Below are 23284 nucleotides of genomic sequence, written 5' to 3' on the forward strand. Positions count from 1 at the left end.
AAATGTTGCTGCTGAGATGAAATCTGAAAGTATTTCTGCCAATAGAGGGTCTGCATTGACGTCACTTCCCCACTTACGCCCCCACTTACTCTCACTGAGTGGCAAAACATCAACAAAAACAGCTGCAACAAGTGTGTTAGACGGGATAACAGCCATTATGGGCTTAAATTAGCGTCAGTTGGACTTGACAGTGACCCGTACAGTTACCCCAAGAACCAGTGATCCATGGACATTAATATTTGGTACAGTTACCAAGAACCAGTGGTCCATAGACATTCATATTTGGTACAGTTACCAAGAACCAGTGGTCCATGGACATTAATATTTGGTACAGTTACCAAGAACCAGTGGTCCATGGACATTAATATTTGGTACAGTTACCAAGAACCAGTGGTCCATGGACATTAATATTTGGTACAGTTACCAAGAACCAGTGGTCCATGGACATTAATATTTGGTACAGTTACCAAGAACCAGTGGTCCATGGACATTAATATTTGGTACAGTTACCAAGAACCAGTGGTCCATGGACATTAATATTTGGTACAGTTACCCCAAGAACCAGTGGTCCATGGACATTAATATTTGGTACAGTTACCAAGAACCAGTGGTCCATGGACATTAATATTTGGTACAGTTACCCCAAGAACCAGTGGTCCATGGACATTAATATTTGGTACAGTTACCCCAAGAACCAGTGGTCCATGGACATTAATATTTGGTACAGTTACCAAGAACCAGTGATCCATGGACATTAATATTTGGTACAGTTACCAAGAACCAGTGGTCCATGGACATTAATATTTGGTACAGTTACCCCAAGAACCAGTGGTCCATGGACATTAATATTTGGTACAGTTACCAAGAACCAGTGGTCCATGGACATTAATATTTGGTACAGTTACCCCAAGAACCAGTGGTCCATGGACATTAATATTTGGTACAGTTACCCCAAGAACCAGTGGTCCATGGACATTAATATTTGGTACAGTTACCAAGAACCAGTGGTCCATGGACATTCATATTTGGTACAGTTACCCCAAGAACCAGTGGTCCATGGACATTAATATTTGGTACAGTTACCAAGAACCAGTGGTCCATGGACATTAATATTTGGTACAGTTACCAAGAACCAGTGGTCCATGGACATTAATATTTGGTACAGTTACCAAGAACCAGTGGTCCATGGACATTAATATTTGGTACAGTTACCAAGAACCAGTGGTCCATGGACATTAATATTTGGTACAGTTACCAAGAACCAGTGGTCCATGGACATTAATATTTGGTACAGTTACCAAGAACCAGTGGTCCATGGACATTCATATTTGGTACAGTTACCCCAAGAACCAGTGGTCCATGGACATTAATATTTGGTACAGTTACCAAGAACCAGTGGTCCATGGACATTAATATTTGGTACAGTTACCAAGAACCAGTGGTCCATGGACATTCATATTTAGCCACTAATCCAGTTTCCTGATATTATATGTACTTAATTTCTACTCCGGGGAAATACACGAAGCAAAGCTTGAAGGCTTACAAAAGTCTTGACGCTTGGTCCGACTTCAAGGCAGGATTTGTTGGTGAAATTAAAGTGATGAGGACACCGAACTTTATGATTTGACCGTTTAACGTTAGCTACCCAAAAATCCAACATTACCTGATACAAAATGGGAACCACAAATCCACGTTTCGGTGTCTGGAATCCAGTTGTTTCTGTGAATTGCAGCGATCCATTTGTCTCTCTTAAGCTTATTTTTCGTCAGTCTGTAAAACGATAACTCTGATTTCTTGCTAAATCTATGAGTACAGTCGATCGCACAACAGCTCTTTCCCATTTTAGATGTTTTCCAGTTGCTCAAACTGAAAGTTTACGCTGACACTCAGTCTTTCTGACACTCAGTCTTTCTGACACTCAGTCTTTATTCACTCAGTCTTTCTGACACTCAGTCTTTATTCACTCAGTCTTTCTGACACTCAGTCTTTCTGACACTCAGTCTTTCTGACACTCACTGTGCGTCCGAAATGTCATACTAAAAAGTATATACTAAAAAGTATACTTAAGTTCGGCACACTTTTAAGTAAATATCAGTAGTGTGCATTAATTTGGACGTACTATTAAGAGCGCACATGGCACTTCCTGCCGTTGGGAGGGGGAGGGTTGTTACCATGGTAACCTGTCACAGCAGCAGTAGCAGCTCCGCTCTTTCCCGTTTATTCTGGCCGAAACAAGATGACATTATATAATATTAAAATACTCCCAAACTAACCTGAATATTATAATATACTTATGACATATACGTATCATTTAGCAACCAAACACCGCTGCATTGCATTGTGGGAAGTATTACTATTGAGTACGTTCTAATGTTTCGGACGCACTAAAAAATCTCGCACACTCATTAGGGTGGAAGTATGCGATTTCGGACGCAGACTCAGTCTTTCTGCCACTCAGTGGGCGAAACCCACTGTGAAGTTGCATCTGCGACATCATGCGCATTCCCTGATCGCCATGGTCGCGGAATTGTTCCACTTGGATTTAAAATCAGAATAAAACCAGCCACTTCAGAATTAGGTGTTTACATGGTAATTTTTACTCATTTAATTGGATTTAATTTTAATTCTGAATTGAAGGGGAATTAAACTTCCCAGGTAAACACACTGAATGTAGCATTCTGAACAGACTTATTTAACATGTTAAGACAGATCTCAGCATCTTCAGGCAGAAGGAATCAGGATTATCCACCTTGATTAACCTCAGGAGTTCCTCAGGGTTCGATTCTGGGAACTCTTCATTTTACACTGAATATTAATAAACTTGATTAAAATACTTCATAATGCAAATTTTTCCCACAATCCTGAATAGAATAAAGTTGGTATAAAACACTTTATGCAGACGACTCACTGCTTTCAGTGAGCTGCAACTTGCCTCCAATCTTGTTTCAACATAAATCGTGTCACTTCAAACTTCTTTAGGCCCCTCAAAACAAAACAAAAGGGAACGATGCTAGCAGGGATTAACTACCACGGCTGAAACAAAACAAACATTAAGCTAAACTTTGCATATTAAAAAAAAAAAAACGAAAAAAGAGTCAAAGCAAGTGCTGTTGTGGAAAATGCAATTTATATAAAAAACAACTACCTTTTAAAAAACAGGAAACTATTCACATATTTACACACATTTACAACTACGACCCACTACTTTTTCTTGTCCACGTGCCAGTCGTTGTAGCAGTCGCGGGTGGGGATGAAGCACAGTGGCACGTTGCAGGTGGAGCACTTCACCGGGGTTTTAGCGTGGCAGCGCCGGCACTTGAGCCTGCCGTTGGTGCTGCTGCCGCTGATGTGGACCAGTCTGTGATGGGGTTCCCGCGGAGTGGCAGGGGGGGCGGGCCTGGCGCTGGAGGGACACCCGGCCTCCGCCAGCTGCTCGGCCAGCGTCTCCCGGAAGGCCTTCTGGTGCAGAGGAGCCTCTCCTTTACCCTTGGCGTGTTCCTTGTGGAGCAGGAAGGAGTTGACGATGGCGATGTCCATGAAGTGGTAGAAGAAGGTCTTGTACCACCGCTGCGTCTTGTGGAGGATGTTGTAGTAGCCGGTCAGCGCGTCGGACAGGTCCACTCCACCCATACACCTGGAACAATGGAGAAAATAGATATAAAACATTAATACTCCACCCATACACCTGGAACATGTAGAAAAATACATACAAAAACATTCATTTATGCAGCACTAAAATTATTTCAAGCCAAGGCAAGTTTATTTGTACAGCACAATTCAACACAAGGTAATTCAAAGTGCTTTACATCAACATTACTGTTTAATTGTGTCTTGCTCCTTTTAAATAACAAATAAAACAATAAGAAAAGAGGTCAAATAAGAAGTGTTGCAGCTTCATTATTTTGCATATTTCATTCTGTTTGCTGTTTAATCTTCTATACTTTTTTTGAGTCCAGTGGCTAAAAAAATTCAACTTTAGTGTTTTCGATGAAGCCAGAAGTAGCTAAAAAAATAAATTACGGTACTCCAAAGACGCACCAGCGAAGAAAATTGGGATTTTTTTAACATTTTTTGTTCGAGTGTTTACCATCTGTTAGAGTTTATTTGTAGAGCACAATTCAACACAAGGTACCGTATTTTCACGACCATTCGGCGCACCGTGTGAAAAGGCGCACCCTCAGTTTTGTGTGTCATTTTTGGATTTTAAACACACATACGGCGCACCGACCCAAAAGGCGCAGTCTACAGACACGGAGCTGCACATGCACGCGCTGCAGAACACACGCACGCGCTGCAGAACACACACACAAGAGGGCTTATTTAAAAATAGAGCGGGAGCAAAACTTAGTTTGATATTTTATTTCATTTTTCACATCAATCAAACCCTTCAAAGGTTCATCTTCTGTTTCCGCATTAAAGAATTTTAAAAAACACCGGGTCGCCGCACATAAACCTGTCTCAGCCACTCGATCATCTCTTCATCCATCCAGCCCTTTTCATTTGCGGGTCCCGCTCCGCTCCCCCGCGCTGGTCCCGCGTCCCGCTCCCCCGCGCTGGTCCTGCTCTGCTCCCGCTCTGCTCCCGCTCTGCTCCCCCGCGCTGGTCCCGCTCCGCTCTCCCCGCGCTGGTCTCGCGTCCCGCTCCCCCGCGCTGGTCCCGCTCCGCTCCCCCGCGCTGGTCCCGGGTCCCGGTCCGCCCCCCCGCGCTGGTACCCGTTAACTCCACCGTGTGATTCCGGGATGTGGAACGTAAACGGCACCTCGTCCATGTCGGTGATGTGTCGGCTGCAGAATGAGCGGAAGCACTCCATCTTTTCCATATAATCCGCCGGGCGCTGCTGCTGCGCTGGCACCGTTTCATGAAGCGAAAGCACCAAGACAGACCTCCATGAAAATGTTAAATTTTCATTTCTTCCGCCAGCACTACTGCTTTTAGTTGAATGATGTGCTTCACACGCCCCCTTCTCCCTTTACCGTTCTCATGGTGGCCGTCCACCTTACATTACCGTAATACAGGTAATAGATACGGCGCACCGTTTCATTGGGCGCGCGGCACATTAAAAAAAAAAAAAAAAGAATTTTATGTGCGCCTTATGGTCGCGAAAATACGGTAATTCAAAGTGCTTTACATCAACATTACTGTTTAATTGTCTCTTGCCCCCAATTGCCCCTCCGCCTGGGGGCTCCGGCGGTGCCGGGGGCGCTCATGGAGGTACGGTGTGGCCCTGGCCCGGCCCTGCCCGTCGACCTGGATGGCCGACGGGGGAGCGTGGGCGTCCTTCCAGGGCCGGCTCTGTTGGCCCTGCCTTCTGGCTTCGGCCTCCGTTCCCACTCCTGCCCCCCCTACACGATTCACACGCACATAGGTCTGAGGGGGCGGGGGGTATTGTCCCGCATGGCCCGGCAGTCCCCGCCTCACGGTTTTAATAACACTGTAGACACTGCACACTCAACATTTACCGTATTGGCCCGAATATAAGACGGGGTTTTTTGCATTGAAATAAGACTGAAAAAGTGGGCGTCGTCTTACATTCGGGGTCTAGACGTTATACCAATTCACAACACTAGATGGCGCCAGATATCTTTAAAGCGAATGCTGAACTTAACTTCCCAGGCCAAAGCAAACCCCTGTCACGAAGAAGAAAAATAAAAATAGCAGTAGCATGAAGAAGAAAAATAAAAAATAGTGGTAAGAAAGAAAAGACAAGGAAATAACAGAAGAGATAACAGAAAATTGTGAAACGTAGCGACAATCTGGAGAAAAGTGAGTGGAAGAAGTTATGATGCAAACTTCAAGATCATGATTTAAATGAGGCAAAATAACATGCTTTTTCTCTCAAATATATTGTTATAATCATTTGTTTCAGATGTACTTTAATTATTTTCTGTATAAAAATTTAATTTGGTGTTAAGAAAGGCTTTTTTCAAATTTGAGTCTTGAAAAAGAGGGGGTCGTCTTACAATCAGGGTCGTCTTATATTCGGGTCAATACGGTAATAAAAAGCGTTTACTGCGTGCTGCCATCTTGAAACTTTGTTTGGAAAACAAGCCCAGCGCGGAATATAAGCGTCATAGGACGGGCGAGGGAACGAGCAGCGCAGAAAGACCGGAATTAATTTAAAGTGGAATGAGTGTAAACATGATCGTGGAATTATTCTTTTCGGATTTAAAATCGGAATAAACCAGCCACTTACTTCGGAATTAAGTTTAATTTGGAATGACCATTTTCATTCGGAATTAAGTGTTTACATGGTAATTTTTACTCATTTTAAAAATCGGATTTAATTTTAATTCTGAATTAAAGAGGAATTAAACTTCCCATGTAAAGGCACTGATTGAATCCAGAGTTGAATCTGCAGCTCGTACCGGTTGTAGTCCTTCACGGCCGGTGGGATGGAGACGTCCTTCACCTCCCAGACTCCGTCTGCACCTTTGGATCTCCTCTGCACCCGCTCGTCCGAATGAGCCGTGTGGACGGTGGAACACAGCGAGACGTCCCTGGTGTCTCTCCACTGGACGAAGAGCAGCGAGTCCTCCCTGATCCAGCGGATGCTGCCGTGGGGAGACTTGGACCCCATACCGTTGACTCTGGTCTTGGGGAAGCCGCTCCTGTTGGCCCGGACGGTGCCGCACGCCCAGATCTTCTTCTGGAGGAGGTCGCGGAAAAGCGCCGGGCTGGTGTAGAAGTCGTCCACGTAGAGCTTGTAGCCGGTGCCGAGGATCCGCGTGTCCACCAGCGCCATCACAGAGTCGTAGCTCAGCCCCTTACCGCTGGTTCCCTGGGCCTTAGAGAACAGAAGAAGTTATTTTACAAAACTAAATGAAGTAAAATAAACGATAAAATTGCTTTTACCGAAAAGGTGTAGCTGAAGCTACACTTCTACCCTTTTTATCTTGTGATCAACTTAAATCTGATATTAGCATTAATCCGTGAAAAACAAACAATAAATAAAGACAAAAAATATATAAATTGACGTTTCACATTCTAGAATGTTTTTGATAATACAGGACTGTCACATTGATTGGATTCATTACATTGATTTGTAATGAATCCAAAATGTATGACATTTGGGTTTTTTTTAAATTGCATTACAGAAAATAAAGAACTTTATCACAATATTCTAATTTTCTGAGACAGTCCTGTATATTTTAGTGTTTTATATTTATTTACAATATTTTCTTTAAACATTTTTTTGAACTTGCAGATAGAACTGCACATCTTTAGGTCGTTGTCACAACTATTCCATATTTCTCTTGCCTTAATTGATGTCCATCTCTTTTTAATATTAGTTCTTACTGTCGTCGTCTCAAACATGAGTTTCCCCCTCAGGTCAGAGTTTCTTTTACTTGGAACAAATCCTGAATGCAGTTTGGAAGCAGTTTCTGTATTATATTTAATAAAGAGATTATTTGTTGGTTCATAATAGTCAGATCTATTAATTAGGGCCCGAGCATTTACAGTGCCAAGACCCTATTGTATCTGTAGGATTTATTTTTTCTCTCGTTTTTTTCATTGTTATTTTTCTGACAAAATGGGGGCCTTTTTTCCCCCTAAACGTGCCCCAAAAGTCACCATATTTTTCACCAAGCCAGGCGAAAAATGTGATATTTAATGGTTTGCATTAATGGGCGTGGCCTAACGGCTCAACAGCGCCCCCTAGAAAACTTTGTTCCTCAAGCCCCATAATACGGTTTGACGTACATGCACAAAAATCGGTACACACCTGTATCATGTCACAACTTAAAGAAAAGTCTCTTGGAGCCATGGCCCAAACCCAACAGGAAGTCGGCCATTTTGAATTAATCGTGTCATTGTGGCGGAATTTATGCCATTTCTTCAGCCGCTTCTTTGCCCGAACCGTAACGTGCACCCAGGTGTGTTATACATCAAAATGTGCGTCTCCAACCTGCGACGACGGGCATTACTTTTCTCTTTCAAAGTGTTACCGTGGCGACGCTAGACACCAAAAAGCGCCCCCCCTTCACCTGATTGGTCCATATTTGATAGTTCCTATTTTCTGCAATAACTTTTGAATGGTTTGACATAGAGTCGTGGGTGGTGTCATTGGACTTAGTTTTGAGTCCTTGACCTTTATTGGTGACAATTGCACGCGCGAGAGCCCGTTCGCTGCTTGCAGCTTTAATTATCCTTAAAGCTCTTTTCTGTAATAAGAAAATAGGTTTTATTTACCTTCTTCTGGTCGACGAAGAAGTCCCAGGTGTAGCCGTTCCTGGAGTCGGCCAGAACGAAGAGTTTGTACCCGTTGCGAACAGGCTTGCCCTTCATGTAACGCTTGAGGCCGACGCGAGCTTTGGAGGCGACCGTCCTCTCGTCGATGGAGATTTCCTGGTAGGGGTGGTAGTTCCTCTTGCAGGCTTCCCGCATCTCCTCGTAGAGCGGCTTTATCTTGGCCAGCCGATCGAAGGACGCCGTGCCTCTCCTCTGCTCGTTATCAGCGTCGTCCGCCGGGTTGCTGAGGTGAAGGGGCCGGCAGATCCGGAGGAACTTCTTCCCGCTCATCGCCAGCCTCGGGAATTGGAGGTTGTACAGTTTGCCGCCTCGCCAGTAGTCGGTAAACGCGGAGCATTTGACGACGCCCATGAAGACGACCAGAGACATGTACGACAACAAGTCCGGCACCGTTACGTCCACCCACGGGGCGGAGGGCGTGGAGTGGTGAGTGGAGCCGAACGCGTTGGTGTTTCTTGCTATGGTCTGCAGAACGGAGTTGGAGAAAAACATCTGGAAGATCTGCAGGGGTGTGTACGAGGCTGTGTGTACGAGCTGGGGTCCTGGGGAGTAGGTGGGTCTGAAGGTGGGCTGTGCTGGCGTGATGTCGGGCTCGTCAACGTCGTTCCACTTCTCTTCTTCAGGGCTGGAACTGGCACCGACGTCTCCCCCTCTTCTCTCCTCATCCGATGAGCTGCCATCGTCTCTACGTTGGCGCTTGCTGGCTGGGCCGGAAACTTCTGGCTCCCAATCCACATCTGAATCCTCAGATGGCTGACTATTATGAGAAAACAAAGAAATAACCGTCATTTACAACAGTGATCTCCAACCCCCGGGCCGTGGGTCATTTGGTTCCGGGAACAGAGAGAGAAAAAATTATTTCTATTTCATTAAAGAAAGAAAGAATTTAACTGTTTTAAAGAAAGAAAGAATTGAACCGTTTTAAAGAAAGAAAGAAAGAAATGAACTGTTTTAAAGAAAGAAATTAACAGTTTTAAAGAAAGAAATTAACAGTTTTAAAGAAAGAAAGAAATGAACTGTTTTAAAGAAAGAAATTAACAGTTTTAAAGAAAGAAATGAACTGTTTTAAGGAAAGAAATGAACTGTTTTAAAGAAAGAAATTAACAGTTTTAAAGAAAGAAATTAACAGTTTTAAAGAAAGAAATTAACAGTTTTAAAGAAAGAAAGAAATGAACTGTTTTAAAGAAAGAAATTAACAGTTTTAAAGAAAGAAATGAACTGTTTTAAGGAAAGAAATGAACTGTTTTAAAGAAAGAAATTAACAGTTTTAAAGAAAGAAATTAACAGTTTTAAAGAAAGAAATGAACTGTTTTAAGGAAAGAAATGAACTGTTTTAAAGAAAGAAATTAACAGTTTTAAAGAAAGAAATTAACAGTTTTAAAGAAAGAAATTAACAGTTTTAAGAAAGAAATGAACTGTTTTAAGGAAAGAATTGAACTGTTTTAAAAAAAAGAAAGAATTGAACTGTTTTAAAAGAAAGAAAGAAAGAAAGAAAGAAAGAAAGAAAGAAAGAAAGAAAGAAAGAAAGAAAGAAAGAAAGAAAGAAAGAAAGAAAGAAAGAAAGAAAGAAAGAAAGAAAGAAAGAAAGAAAGAAAGAAAGAAAGAAAGAAAGAAAGAAACTGTTTGGGGAATTTTCTTTATCATTTATTTATTTTGTTGACTATTTGTGAAATTTACATCAATAAGTTGCTTTATTTTTATTTGCGTAACTACCTTTTTGGCCGTCGCCTCTTTCTGTCCCTCCTGGTGTTCCGTAGGTCGTGACGTCACCTCCACACGTGTTATATTGTTGCTAAATGGGTTTTTTTTTTTACTTCTTCTGCAGCAGCAAATACATGCAGGAAAACGACCCCCGACCCTCTTTATTCACACCTGATCCAAATCCGTTACACATGCGCACAAGCTGTAATATAAGTCATTATATAAAGAAACACGTACTTATGGAGAAGAAAGTCTTCTCCCTGCGCGAACATTTCCTCTTCACACGAGTCCACAGACTCTTCGCTCTCCGACATCTCCCCTCCTGAACCGTCACTTTCCCGACGGATGAATAACTCGGGGCTTAATATTTCCTGCATCTTTTTGGTCTTGGATTGTGTTACTCGGGTGGATCTACGGAGGGTCATCTTAGTTCCAGCCATGTTGATGATTCTCACAACAATAACAACGTTCAGTGAGCGGGAGACGCGCTGCTCATTAAAGCTCCAGACCTCCGCTCCTGATTGGTCAGCGGCTCCAGACCTCCGCTCCTGATTGGTCAGCGGCTCCAGACCTCCGCTCCGCCATATTGGATGTGGCAAGACTGCGCTGTAAACTAATGGCATGGATCTATAATATTACTGGATGGAAGACCGAAAATGGCCGCCATTCATTCATTTCTTTTTTTTTTCTTTTTTTTCAAATTGTCAACAGTACATTATAAAACAAACAAAACATACATAGAAGCAGTTGATGCCAGGGGATTAGTCACAGACAGAAATTATAGATCAGTTCAAAAAAATGTTATACATAGTATAACTTAGTGGTTTGAATGGCTTTTCTTCTTTTTAGAATATTGGATTGTTGCAATGTATTGTTTGAATTCATTTTTAAAGGCCGGGAAAGATGGTATGTGATTAGAGAATTTAGATTTGTGAATATGAAATTTTGAAAGTAACAAAATTACTTTGATGATGTAAAATTGATTTGTTTTGCTAGAGGAGTAATGTAGCTGTCATCACTATTGCTGCCATCAGAATTAAAAGTTCATTTTTATAAATAAGTAGAGTGCATAAATATATAAGTTAAGAAGTTCATAATATTTCTGGTTTGGCCACATTTCATGTTCTTATTTTCTTTCTGTATTGTCATTGTAAGGGGATATCACTTTAAGTTCATATGTGCTGCTGTATAAGTTACACGTGTGTGCCCCTTTAAGGAGCTGCGTGGTACATGTTAGGGCATGCCTGACTGCCGTAAGTGAAAGTGTGGAAGGAGGGGCCCTCATTACTCCTCTGTGCAGCAAAGAGAGAGCATTGCTCCTGTCAATTAAGAGCAAGATGTATGCAGTTTAAGCATTACAGTCAAGCTGTAATTTACTGTGTGCTGTCAAGAGTCACGTTTAAAGAAGAGAAGTTTCATTCCCCCTAAAGTTGATGCGGCCAATGAGGTATTTGTTTGCACTGTGTTTGTTTGTATGTTTTCTCAAGATTATTGTCGTTTAAGAATATGTAACTATTTGTTGTTTATGTTTTATTTATTCAGTTCTCACGGCATTTGTTTATAATAATAATGATAATAATGACTTGGATTTATATAGCGCCCTTCTAGGCACCCAGAGCGCTTTACAGAAATCACTATTCATTCACACACATTCTCTCCAGTGGTGGTAAACTACATTTGTAGCCACAGCTGCCCTGGGGCAGACCGACGGAAGCGTGGCTGCCATATCGCGCCTAACGGCCCCTCCGACCACCACCAACATTCATACACATTCAAACACATTCACACGAGGCAAGGTGGGTAAGGTGTCTTGCCCAAGGACACTACGACAGCAAACTGGGATAGAGCGGGATTCGAACCGCCGACCTTCCGATCATTGGACGACCCGCTCTACCACCTGAGCTACTGCCGCCCCAATAATAATTATTATAATGAGAGTTTATAATTAATTATAATAAATGTCTGTACACACCAAGAACATCTTGTGTCTGAATCGATCAACCGGAGGGGGCTACAGTGAGAACTCAGCCTGCTCGACACGAGGTGAAGAGACAGCGCCCGTCTGTGCCTGCCGTCGACCGAGCTGGAAGCAAGTTCCATGGTCTACCTACAGTGACTTCAGCGTCGTACAGATAAGACTGTGCTTACATTAGTATCCCAGCAAGTAGAGTCGGGAGCTTTGCGTGGTTAAGCCAACAAGAAATATTGCATTTAAAACAAGTTAAATGTTGTTTAAGTGGAGTAGCCTCGCCAATTGCTTTAAAGGACTCATTAAGTGCTACAAAGGGACATGTTTGCATGTGTTTTCTATGCTCAAGTGTGAAACGACCTCGCTGTAGTTTGAAGTGTAAATGACATCTTAAAGACTCTTATGTGCTAAAAAGAGTGAAATAAGTTACTAAGGGTTAAAAGGAGTGTTCTCAATTCATTGGGTTATTTCATTTTAAATTCAAGAGTATTGTGATATGATACATAAGTCATTCTGAAGCACAGTTGGACATTCTATAACCTACTTTTCCAATTCATTGCAAGTGAAAACAAGTTAATTTGTTTGTAAAAGGGTGTTTCATACATTTAAGTCATTCTAAGGACATTGTTTGGTGAAACTATAATCTAAGTTAATTACTATAAGTGGCGTTGTATTTTGATCACAGTGATGTTTAAGTTAAGCCAGTTAATTTAACTGTTGTTTTTTGTGGTTTAGGCTGAAAGCTACTAAATAAGAAAGCTCATAGGCAATTTGAATAATTTTAAAGATGTCTGAGCAAGAAGTCAAAGAAACTACTTTAACCAGTAACATTAATGTTGAACCATCAGTTCACCAGTCTGAAACCACTAATAACGCACCTTTATGCACTAACACACACATGGAAATTGAGGTACGAGAAGAGGCCCACGGTGCTACAGAAGAGAACCAAGATGACACAGAAGAATTACGACGAAGTCGGAGAACCCGAACACTTACTGAAAAGGGTCAAGCACTCGAAGACAGCAAAATAAGAAATGCTAAGCATCGCTTCACAACTTCCTATGAGAAATGGAAACCTCTTGCCAAGGAAGCGAAGAAAGCTCTTAGTGGACCTTTGAGAAGTGACACACTACAAGATATTTTGACCAAGATCATCTGTGCTAAGGCAGATGTAACACATGCTTATGGAGAGTTACGCCGGCACATTACCCCTGATAATCAGCACCGCCGTCGTGTAGACACTTGTGTAGAGGTGTCAGGTAAGATTCTGAAACGTGCATCTAATCGCAAAGACAACGAACAAGATGATTTGAGTGAGGGTAGCTCAAAACTCACATTCAGTACAAGAGAAAGTTCAGTGTCTGCAAGTAGGCAAACTGTAAGGTCAAGATTATCAGACCTGTCCGCTGCAAGGAAACAAGAAGCAGCAGCAGAGCTAGCTGCAACTCAAGCCACTTTGGAAGTTCTAGATCTAATGGAATATGAGAAACAACAGCTTGAAAGTCTTGAAGTTGAGAACAGACAAAGGCTTGCAACCATTGAAGAAGAGAACAGGCAAAGGCTTGCACAGCAAGAAGCGGAAATTGCTGCAAGACAAAGTGCTTTAGAAGAAAAGCGCAGACAGCTAGAGCGCTTAGAAGCAGTTAAGAAAATGAATGCTGCAAAGGCAAGACTACAAGTGTATGAACAAGAAGTGGGCTCAGATGACGAGATAGCAGAGTTGCTCCAAGACAACAAATCTCAGCAACGGACATCCCCACCTAAGTCAAAACCTATTCCAGAGAAACGAGCAGCTTTACTTCAACATGACATTGCTTCTGATGCACAGCAAGAGGATAGTGCTGCAGCAATCACCAGAGCAATTGCAGAGTCCATCAATGCAAGCCGTCTCCCTGTACCAGAGCCTTCAGTTTTCAGTGGAGATCCACTAAGGTACAAGGATTGGAAAATGTCATTTCAAACGTTGATTGGCAGAAAGAACATTCCAGTAAATGAGAAAGTCTACTACCTCCGCAAGTATGTCGGTGGACCTGCAAAGAAAGCCATAGAAGGTTATTTCCTGTTAGGCACAGAAGCAGCCTATCACTCAGCGTGGGACATACTTGAAGAGAGATATGGAAGCTCATTCGTGATCGCTAAAGCCTTCAGGGATAAACTTACGTCATGGCCAAAGATAGGACCCAGAGACAGCATTGAACTACGAGAGTTTGCAGACTTCCTGCAAGGCTGTCAATCAGTGATGTCACAGATTAAAGGCCTTGAAGTCCTAAGTGATTGTGCTGAAAATCAAAAAATACTTACCAAGCTTCCTGATTGGCTAACAGCCAGTTGGAACAGAAAAGTCATGGAGAATCTAGAGGAGTTTGAGGAATTCCCTAGCTTCAAACAATTTGTGAAGTTTGTCGCAAAAGAAGCCAAGACCGCTTGCAATCCAGTGACCTCTCTTCATGCTCTGAAGTCGAATGATGGTGAGAAGGGGAAGGCACCACCAAAGACAAGAAGTGTTGGTGCAAAGGTACTGGCAAGCACATCTGAAGAGAAAGCAGATGTTAAAGGCTGTGTTTTTTGTGGAAAGTCAAACCATGGTATTCACACATGTCGACAGTTCATGGCCAAGACAGTTGCCGAACGAGTCAAGTTTGTGCAGACTAACAGATTATGTTTTGGATGCCTGAAAACAGGTCACCATTCAAAGAACTGTGAAAACAAGAGTGTCTGTGACACATGTAAGAAGAAGCATCCCACCTGTTTACATGAAAATCGTGCCAAGGACGATGGAAAGAAAGAACAGAAGGATGACAAACGAAAAGAGAGTGAGAAGCACTCAAAGGACAAAGAAAGGTTTAAACAGACAGATGAAACAGCAAGGGAAGCAATATCCAACCGTGTAGTGCAAGACATGAGCACCACTTGCACTTCCACAGTTGTTCCAGTGTGGTTATCTACTACAAGTAATCCAGAGAATGAAGTTCTCGTATATGCACTACTGGACAACCAAAGTGATACCACCTTCATCTTGCAAGAGAAAGCTGACACTCTGGACACACAGAAGGTGTCAGTGCAGCTGAAACTATCCACGTTGTCATCCAAAAGTACTCTCATTTCATGTCAGAAGATAACTGGGCTGCAAGTCAGAGGGTTTTATTCATCCAAGAAAATCCCTCTCCCAGTCACCTATTCAAGAGAGTTCATTCCTGCCAATCTCAGTCATATTCCTACACCCAAGACCGCACGAGCATGGTCTCACCTAGAGTACCTTGCTGAAGAGATTGCACCTTTGATCGACTGTGACATTGGTCTGCTTATTGGCTATAATTGTTCCCAGGCCCTGTTACCAAGAGAAGTGGTGTCAGGCAAAGACAGTGAGCCATTTGCACAAAGAACAGACCTCGGCTGGAGTATAGTCGGTTGTGTTGATCCCTGCGTCGACTATGGTGATGTGATTGGTAGCAGTCACAGGATTGTTGTCAAAGAAGTGACACCAGATCTTCACACACCTGATCATCTAACAAGTGAAGTCCGATACATCTGCCGTACACAAGTCAAAGAAGTAGTCACTCCGCCAGATGTGATAAGGGTGCTGGAATCAGATTTCAACGAGAGAATGGCAGAAGATGCTCATTTCTCCCAAGAGGATCTACGTTTCATAACCACTATGGAGGATGGAATCAATATCAAGGAAGACGGTCACTGTGAAATGCCGTTGCCATTTAAAGAAGAGAGACCGAGTCTACCAGACAACAGAGTATGCGCAAATCACCGTCTCAAGTGTCTGAGAAAGAGATTCGAGAAGGACAAGCAGTACCATAAAGATTATATAGGCTTCATGAGTGAAACGATTTCTCGCGGAGATGCTGAGAAGGTTCCAGCAGAAGAAATCAACAGAAGTCCTGTCTGGTACATCCCTCATCACGGGGTCTATCACCCTCAGAAACCCGGAAAGATACGGGTTGTGTTCGACTGCTCTGCTAAGTTCCAAGGCGTGTCGTTGAATGACCATCTGCTTACCGGACCAGAACTGACGAATACCCTAGTAGGTGTTCTCTGTCGCTTCCGTAAGGCTCCAGTAGCAATAATGTGCGATATTGAACGTATGTTCCATCAATTTCACGTGAGAGCAGAAGACCAAGACTATCTGAGATTTCTCTGGTGGGATGATGGAGACTTTCTATCAGAGCCATCAGTCTACAGGATGAAAGTGCACCTGTTCGGAGCAGCCTCATCTCCGGGCTGTGCAAACTACGGCCTCAAGCACGTTGCAGCACAAGGACAAGGTCGCTTCAGTGAAGCATCCATCTGTTTCATCGAAAGGAACTTCTACGTAGATGACGGCCTGACTAGTGTCGCAACTGTTGATGAAGCAATAAAGCTGGTCAGTGAAGCAAGGCAGATCTGCAGCACTGGCAAGCTGCGAATCCACAAGTTCATTTCCAACCGCCAGGAGGTGCTTGCATCCATCCCTAAAGAAGAATGTGCTGAAACAGTAAGACATCTAGATCTAGCCTTGGGTGAGCCACAGATTGAGAGAGCCTTAGGTGTTAGATGGTGTGTTGTTTCGGACCAGTTCCAGTTCAGGGTAGTGGTGAATGAACGCCCACTCTCTAGAAGAGGAGTCCTATCGACAGTAGCGTCCATCTTCGACCCACTTGGCTTTGTAGCGCCCTTCATTCTAGTTGGGAAGCTAATACTGCAACAAATGTGCAGAGACAAGATTGGATGGGATGAACCACTGTCTGAGGAGCTTCGTCCAAGATGGGAGTCCTGGCTATTGGACCTGCAGAACTTAGCTGATGTCAAGATTCAGCGATGTTACCTGCCAGAAACTTTCAAAGAAGTCAAGAAGTTTGAACTCCATCACTTCTCCGACGCAAGTGTTACAGGGTATGGAGAATGTACTTACCTAAAAGCAACCAGTGCATCGGGACAAATCCATTGTTCTTTAGTCATGGCCAAGTCTAGAGTGGCACCCACGAAAGTCACCACAGTGCCACGTCTTGAGCTGTCGGCAGCGGTTGTTGCTGTGCGTACAAGTGATCTGCTCAGAAAGGAGTTGGATATAGAAGATGTCAAGGAGTTCTTCTGGACCGACTCAATGGTTGTACTAGGTTATGTCAACAATGACGCCAGGCGATTCCATGTATTCGTGGCAAACCGTATTACACGAATCAAAGAAAGCTCAAATCCAAGTCAATGGAGACATGTAAACTCTGAAGAAAACCCAGCAGACCACGTGTCAAGAGGCCTTAAAGCAAAGGATCTCATTGCGTCCAATTGGTTTACTGGTCCAGATTTTCTCTGGTGTGAAGAGCTTCAAAGCAGAGATGTTAAGGTGGGAGACATAGCAGTTGAAGACCCTGAAGTTCGTAAGATTGTGCATAAGACCATGGCAAAGGAAGTTAAATTGCTCAATTGTTTCCTGAAGTTCTCCAGCTGGACACGTTTGGTCAAAGCCATTGCCAGACTTAAGCGATATGTCAAGGAGCATAAAGGGTTGACATCAAGAACCAATGAAGCCACAAGTCTCGAAGAGAGAAAGGATGCTGAACTAACCATCATAGGCATTGTCCAAAGAGCAAACTTCTCTGAGGAAATCCAGAGTCTTCAACACAAGAAGGAGATAAGCAAGGATAAGACCTTCAGACTCCATCGTCTGAATCCCTTTGTGGATGAGCAAGGTATCCTCAGGGTGGGAGGACGACTAGAACATGCTGATTTGCATCCTCATATCAAGCATCCAGCAATCTTGCCGAAGACCAGCCACTTATCAAGGTTATTGATCGACCACTGCCATCAAAGGGTGGAACACCAAGGGTGAGGCATAACAATGAATGAGCTGAGATCAAGCGGCATATGGATCCTTGGATGTAGTCAAGCTGTGTCCTCCTACATCTACAAATGTGTCAAGTGTAGGAAGTTCAGAAGGTGTACAGAAGATCAAAGAATGGCAGATTTGCCCCATGAACGCTTGGAAACAACTCCTCCTTTTACCTATTGCGGTATGGACTGCTTTGGTCCGTTCCATGTCAAAGATGGAAGAAGGGAGCTCAAGCGCTATGGCCTAATACTTACCTGTCTTTGCTCTCGTGCCGTGCACATTGAACTCCTTGATGATATGTCGACCGATGCATTTATTAATGCAATCCGTTCCTTCATTGCCCTACGTGGAAATGTACGTCAACTAAGGTCTGATCAGGGTACTAACTTTGTTGGTGCAAGACGTGAGTTCCTGGAGGCTGTGAAGGACATGGATCAAGAATCCCTAAAGCAACCAGGCTGTGAATTTGTCATGAACCCTCCATCCGCCAGCCATATGGGTGGAGCCTGGGAAAGGCAAATCAGGACAATAAGGAGTGTGTTGACATCCATCCTGGATAAGTCATCCCAAAGACTTGACAGTTCATCGTTGCGAACTTACCTGTACGAAGTTATGGCAATCATAAACAGCAGGCCTTTAACAGCACACTTACTCAGTGACCCGGCTGGGCCACAGCCTCTCACGCCTAACCACATCCTGACGATGAAGTCTTCAATAGTCTTGCCACCACCTGGGGACTTTATGAAGGAAGACCTTTATCTTCGCAAAAGATGGCGGAGAGTTCAATAACTAGCCAACGAGTTTTGGTCTAGGTGGAAGAAGGAGTACCTGTTGAACCTGCAACAGAGGCAAAAATGGCATAAGACCCGCAGAAATGCAAAGATCAATGATATAGTAATCATGAAAGACGACACTGTACCAAGAAATGAGTGGAAACTAGCCAAGGTCACGGATGTGTATCCTGGTGAAGATGGATGTGTGAGGAAGTTACAATTGCTGATTGGAAATACAGCCCTAGATGGCCACGGCAAGAGACTCTCCAAGCCAGTCTACCTAGAGAGGCCTATCTATTAAAGAAATCACAAGTGAGTTCGGTGGGAGTGTAGCTGTCATCACTATTGCTGCCATCAGAATTAAAAGTTCATTTTTATAAATAAGTAGAGTGCATAAATATATAAGTTAAGAAGTTCATAATATTTCTGGTTTGGCCACATTTCATGTTCTTATTTTCTTTCTGTATTGTCATTGTAAGGGGATATCACTTTAAGTTCATATGTGCTGCTGTATAAGTTACACGTGTGTGCCCCTTTAAGGAGCTGCGTGGTACATGTTAGGGCATGCCTGACTGCCGTAAGTGAAAGTGTGGAAGGAGGGGCCCTCATTACTCCTCTGTGCAGCAAAGAGAGAGCATTGCTCCTGTCAATTAAGAGCAAGATGTATGCAGTTTAAGCATTACAGTCAAGCTGTAATTTACTGTGTGCTGTCAAGAGTCACGTTTAAAGAAGAGAAGTTTCATTCCCTAAAGTTGATGCGGCCAATGAGGTATTTGTTTGCACTGTGTTTGTTTGTATGTTTTCTCAAGATTATTGTCGTTTAAGAATATGTAACTATTTGTTGTTTATGTTTTATTTATTCAGTTCTCACGGCATTTGTTTATAATAAATGTCTGTACACACCAAGAACATCTTGTGTCTGAATCGATCAACCGGAGGGGGCTACAAGTAAGAAAAGAATCCAAATCCAAACAATACATTTTCATATGAAAGGGAGAAATCAGAGTCAATATGTTGTGAAATTACCGAACAGATATCTGGCCAAAAAATACATGAGATGGGACAAGACCAAAATAAATGACATAAGTCTCTGCAGACAGTTTACAAAACGAGCAGACCACATCAATGTCCTTTTTGTATCTTTGTAGAAATACCTTGCAAGGATAAAAATGATGAATCATTTTCAGAGTCACTTCTTTAACCTTATTTATAATCAGATATTTAGAGGGAAAACACCACATTTTCTTCCAGTTCAGATCTGAAGTGAAGTTATTCCAGTAAGAGACGACATTTGGAACAGAGACTACTTCTCTTTGAAATCAGGCACGTATATCACAGTTGTTATTGCTCTTTTTAGAGGAGAAACATATCTGACCAACACTAGTAACAGCAGGATCCAATGGAGGTAAAGACAGTTCAAATGAATTCCTAAGAAGCATTAAGACACCAGAAGGTATAGCATCAAAAACTAAGGAATACTATACTTGTCATATCCATCTCTCCTCCTCCTCCCATGGAGCTGCTGCGATACGTCACTGTCGCCGACATATTGGATGTTCAAGACTGCGCTGGAAACTAATACAAGTAAATGGACTTATTTTCATAAAGCGCCTTTCTAAAAAGAAATGTGCGTTTTACGTCTCATTTATTCATTCACACACGCACTAATATACTTGGGAAACAGTTAGTCACCAAATATAATATATTTAATTTTCTCAGATGGCAAAAATAAGAACTTTATTGATCCCACATAGGAGTAATTCATGTTATATCAGCTTGTGAGGAACCAGAGCGGCATCCCCACGTACAAGGGGACAAGGCAAAACTGGAGATGGGTGATGAGATGTAAAAAAAAACCTTGCAGAGCGTAGAATGCCAAAAAATAAGGCTTTTTATTATAAAAAAGCACAAAGACATACAGGGGAAGGCAAAAACAATAGTCTTCAAAAATGGCACATGGGGCATAGCCTCGCAACAAGCTATCCCATTCCAGCAGACCTCCTTTCTGGTATCCAGCCGCTGCTTTTAACCCCAGGCAGGGTGGAGAGGTTGATTGGACACAGGTGTGCCACAATCAACAGAACCAGGCACACCTGTGTGCCGCTCCTCTGCAGACCACGCCCAATCCTACACTCTGCCACAAACATTAAAAAAAAGTCCGGTGAGAAGGTGAGAAGGGGAGGGGTTGCTCACTTTCTCACACAGCTATAGAGAACAAGGTAGTGCCGAAAAACAATATATATCCCCCTCACAAAAATAAAAAAATAGAGAAACATATTTTCTCATCAACAAAACAGATTTAAAATTTTTCAAATAAGAAAATAACATATTTGAACCATTTTTCAGACAATAAAATAACATTTGAACCATTTTTCAGATGATAAAATAACATTTGAACCCTTTTTGGGACAATAAAATAACTGGAATACTGAAAATATGGTTTAGTGGGTTTTTGGGGGCCTGCAGATAACACTATTACAAATTATATGTGTATGTATGCATGTGTATTGATAGGTAGGTGTGTATATACATATATATATATATATATATATATATATATATATATATATATATATATATATATATATATATATATATATATATATATATATATATATATATATATATATATATATATATATATATATATATATATATATATATATATATATAAGGCAGCACGGTGGCTTAGTGGTTAGCACTGTTGCCTCACAGCAAGAAGGTTCCCGGTTCGACTCCCAGGCCCGGCAGGGTCTTTCTGTGTGGAGTTTGCATGTTGTCCCCGTGCTTGCGTGGGTTTTCTCCGGGTACTCCGGCTTCCTCCCACAGTCCAAAAACATGCATATTAGGTTAATTGATGATTCTAAAATTGCCCGTAGGTGTGAGTGTGATTGTGAGCATGGTTTGTGTGTTTCTATGTGGCCCTGCGATGGACTGGTGACCTGTCCAGGGTGTAACCCCTGCCTCTCACCTAAAATGAGCTGGGATAGGCTCCAGCAGACCCCCGTGACCCCGCAAGGGATAAAGCGGGTAAGATAATGAATGAATGAATGAATGAATATATATATATATAGGTATTTCTGGGTGTATGCGTATATAGATATAGAGCAGATACAGTATAGTGTAAATAAGTATATTTATATAAATATTTATATGGCCATGTGTGTACAAATATATAGAAATATTTAACTATGTGTATGTATGTATAACAATAATAATAATACTAATAATAATACTAATAATAATACTAATAATAATAATAATAATAATACTGTTATTTAGCAGTGTGAGTACAGTGTGTGAGTATTTATATATACAGGTTAAATGATCAGTGAATGGGGGTAGGATTAAATAAGTTTACACTTCTTCCTACTCCTTTTTTGGCACATGTAAATCAAGATAGCAAGTGATGAAATTCTTTGTTTTGTTGTTTTGTTTTCTTAAACTTCTCATGAAGTGTTGTTTTTTTTTACATGTACAAAAATAAAATAAATCAAATCAAATATGTTTCTCTATTTTTCTCATATTGTTGTGAGGGGGGATAAATGTTATTTTATTGTCTGAAAAATGGTTCAAATATGTTATTTTGTTATTTGAAAAATTTTAAATCTGTTTTGTTGATGAGAAAATATGTTTCTGTATTTTTCTTATTTTTGTGAGGGGGATATATATTGTTTTTCGGCACTACCTTGTTCTCTATAGCTGATATAACATGAATTACTCCTATGTGGGATCAATACAGTTCTTATTTTTGCCATCTGAGAAAATTAAATATATTATATTTGGTGCCTAACTGTTTCCCAAGTATATTAGTGTGTGTGTGAATGAATATGAGACGTAAAACGTACATTTCTTTGTAGAAAGGAGCTTTATGAAAATAAGTCCATTTACTTGTATTAGTTTACAGAACAGTCTTGAACATCCAATATGGCGGCGACGTTGACGTATCAGCAGCTCCATGGAAGGAGGAGGAGAGATGTCTATGTCCTGATTGGTCAGCGGCTTCAGACTTCCGCTCCATGTGATATAAACAAAGGTTTTGATGAGGATAAAATATAGATTTACATTTTTGTCCTGCATTACTGATCTCCACTCATTAAGTCTCTACGGAATAATATTAGGGCCATGCAGGAGAAAACATTTGAGAGGAAGCTGTATGTTCACAAAAACAATGATCAGAGCGGATGTTTCAATTTATGGAGTTAATCTGTGGAATGTTTTGGAAATGGAACTTGAAGAATGCTGTATATAGCAAATAATAAAAAAAAATATAGAAGAACAAGATGCTCATTAAGTATGATCATATTGTCTGAGTGTTTATGCAAGTGTCAAAACTTAAATAGATAATAGGTCTATGCAGTTTATTGAATGTTTTCATTATATAAAAAGCATATGAAATGTTTTTCTTTTAATTGATTTACTGCTCTGTATCTGTATATGTAGGAGCTGATAGAAATTGATTATAAAAGGGTAATAAACTCACCTTCAGCCTTCACCGTTTTCGGTCTCGTTTTGTTTATATATTTTGGTCTAATGCAATATTACCATTAACTTCATGTTTAGTTGTTGTTTCTTTTGTATTTGAATTATTATTTTGGAAATGACCGAAATAAACGAACAAACAAAAAAAACTGTCAGTTCCTTTAAAGGAGCTTGAGGCCGGATTGAGGCAGGATTTATGAAAAAAATTTGTATACGTTTTAAGTTTTCTAGTAACAATGTCAGATGAAGCGTTCCAAACCCAAAAGAATGTTTCCTCTAGTCTAGTGTATCTCT

General features: G+C 41.6%; 1 protein-coding gene across 1 annotated transcript; it reads right to left on the minus strand.

Moving 5' to 3' along the window:
- Nucleotides 1-6176: 6176 nt before the first annotated feature.
- LOC133449456 (piggyBac transposable element-derived protein 4-like) lies at nucleotides 6177-10391 on the minus strand. The gene is made up of 3 exons (XM_061728612.1): nucleotides 10189-10391; nucleotides 8191-9007; nucleotides 6177-6784 (listed from the first exon to the last, which is right to left on the minus strand). Exons 1-3 carry the CDS (start codon nucleotides 10389-10391, stop codon nucleotides 6287-6289), a joined length of 1518 nt encoding a protein of 505 aa, XP_061584596.1. The 3' UTR covers nucleotides 6177-6286.
- Nucleotides 10392-23284: the final 12893 nt, after the last annotated feature.

The sequence above is a fragment of the Cololabis saira genome, chromosome 1 (genome assembly GCF_033807715.1).
Source record: "Cololabis saira isolate AMF1-May2022 chromosome 1, fColSai1.1, whole genome shotgun sequence".
Lineage (NCBI taxonomy): Eukaryota > Metazoa > Chordata > Actinopteri > Beloniformes > Belonidae > Cololabis > Cololabis saira.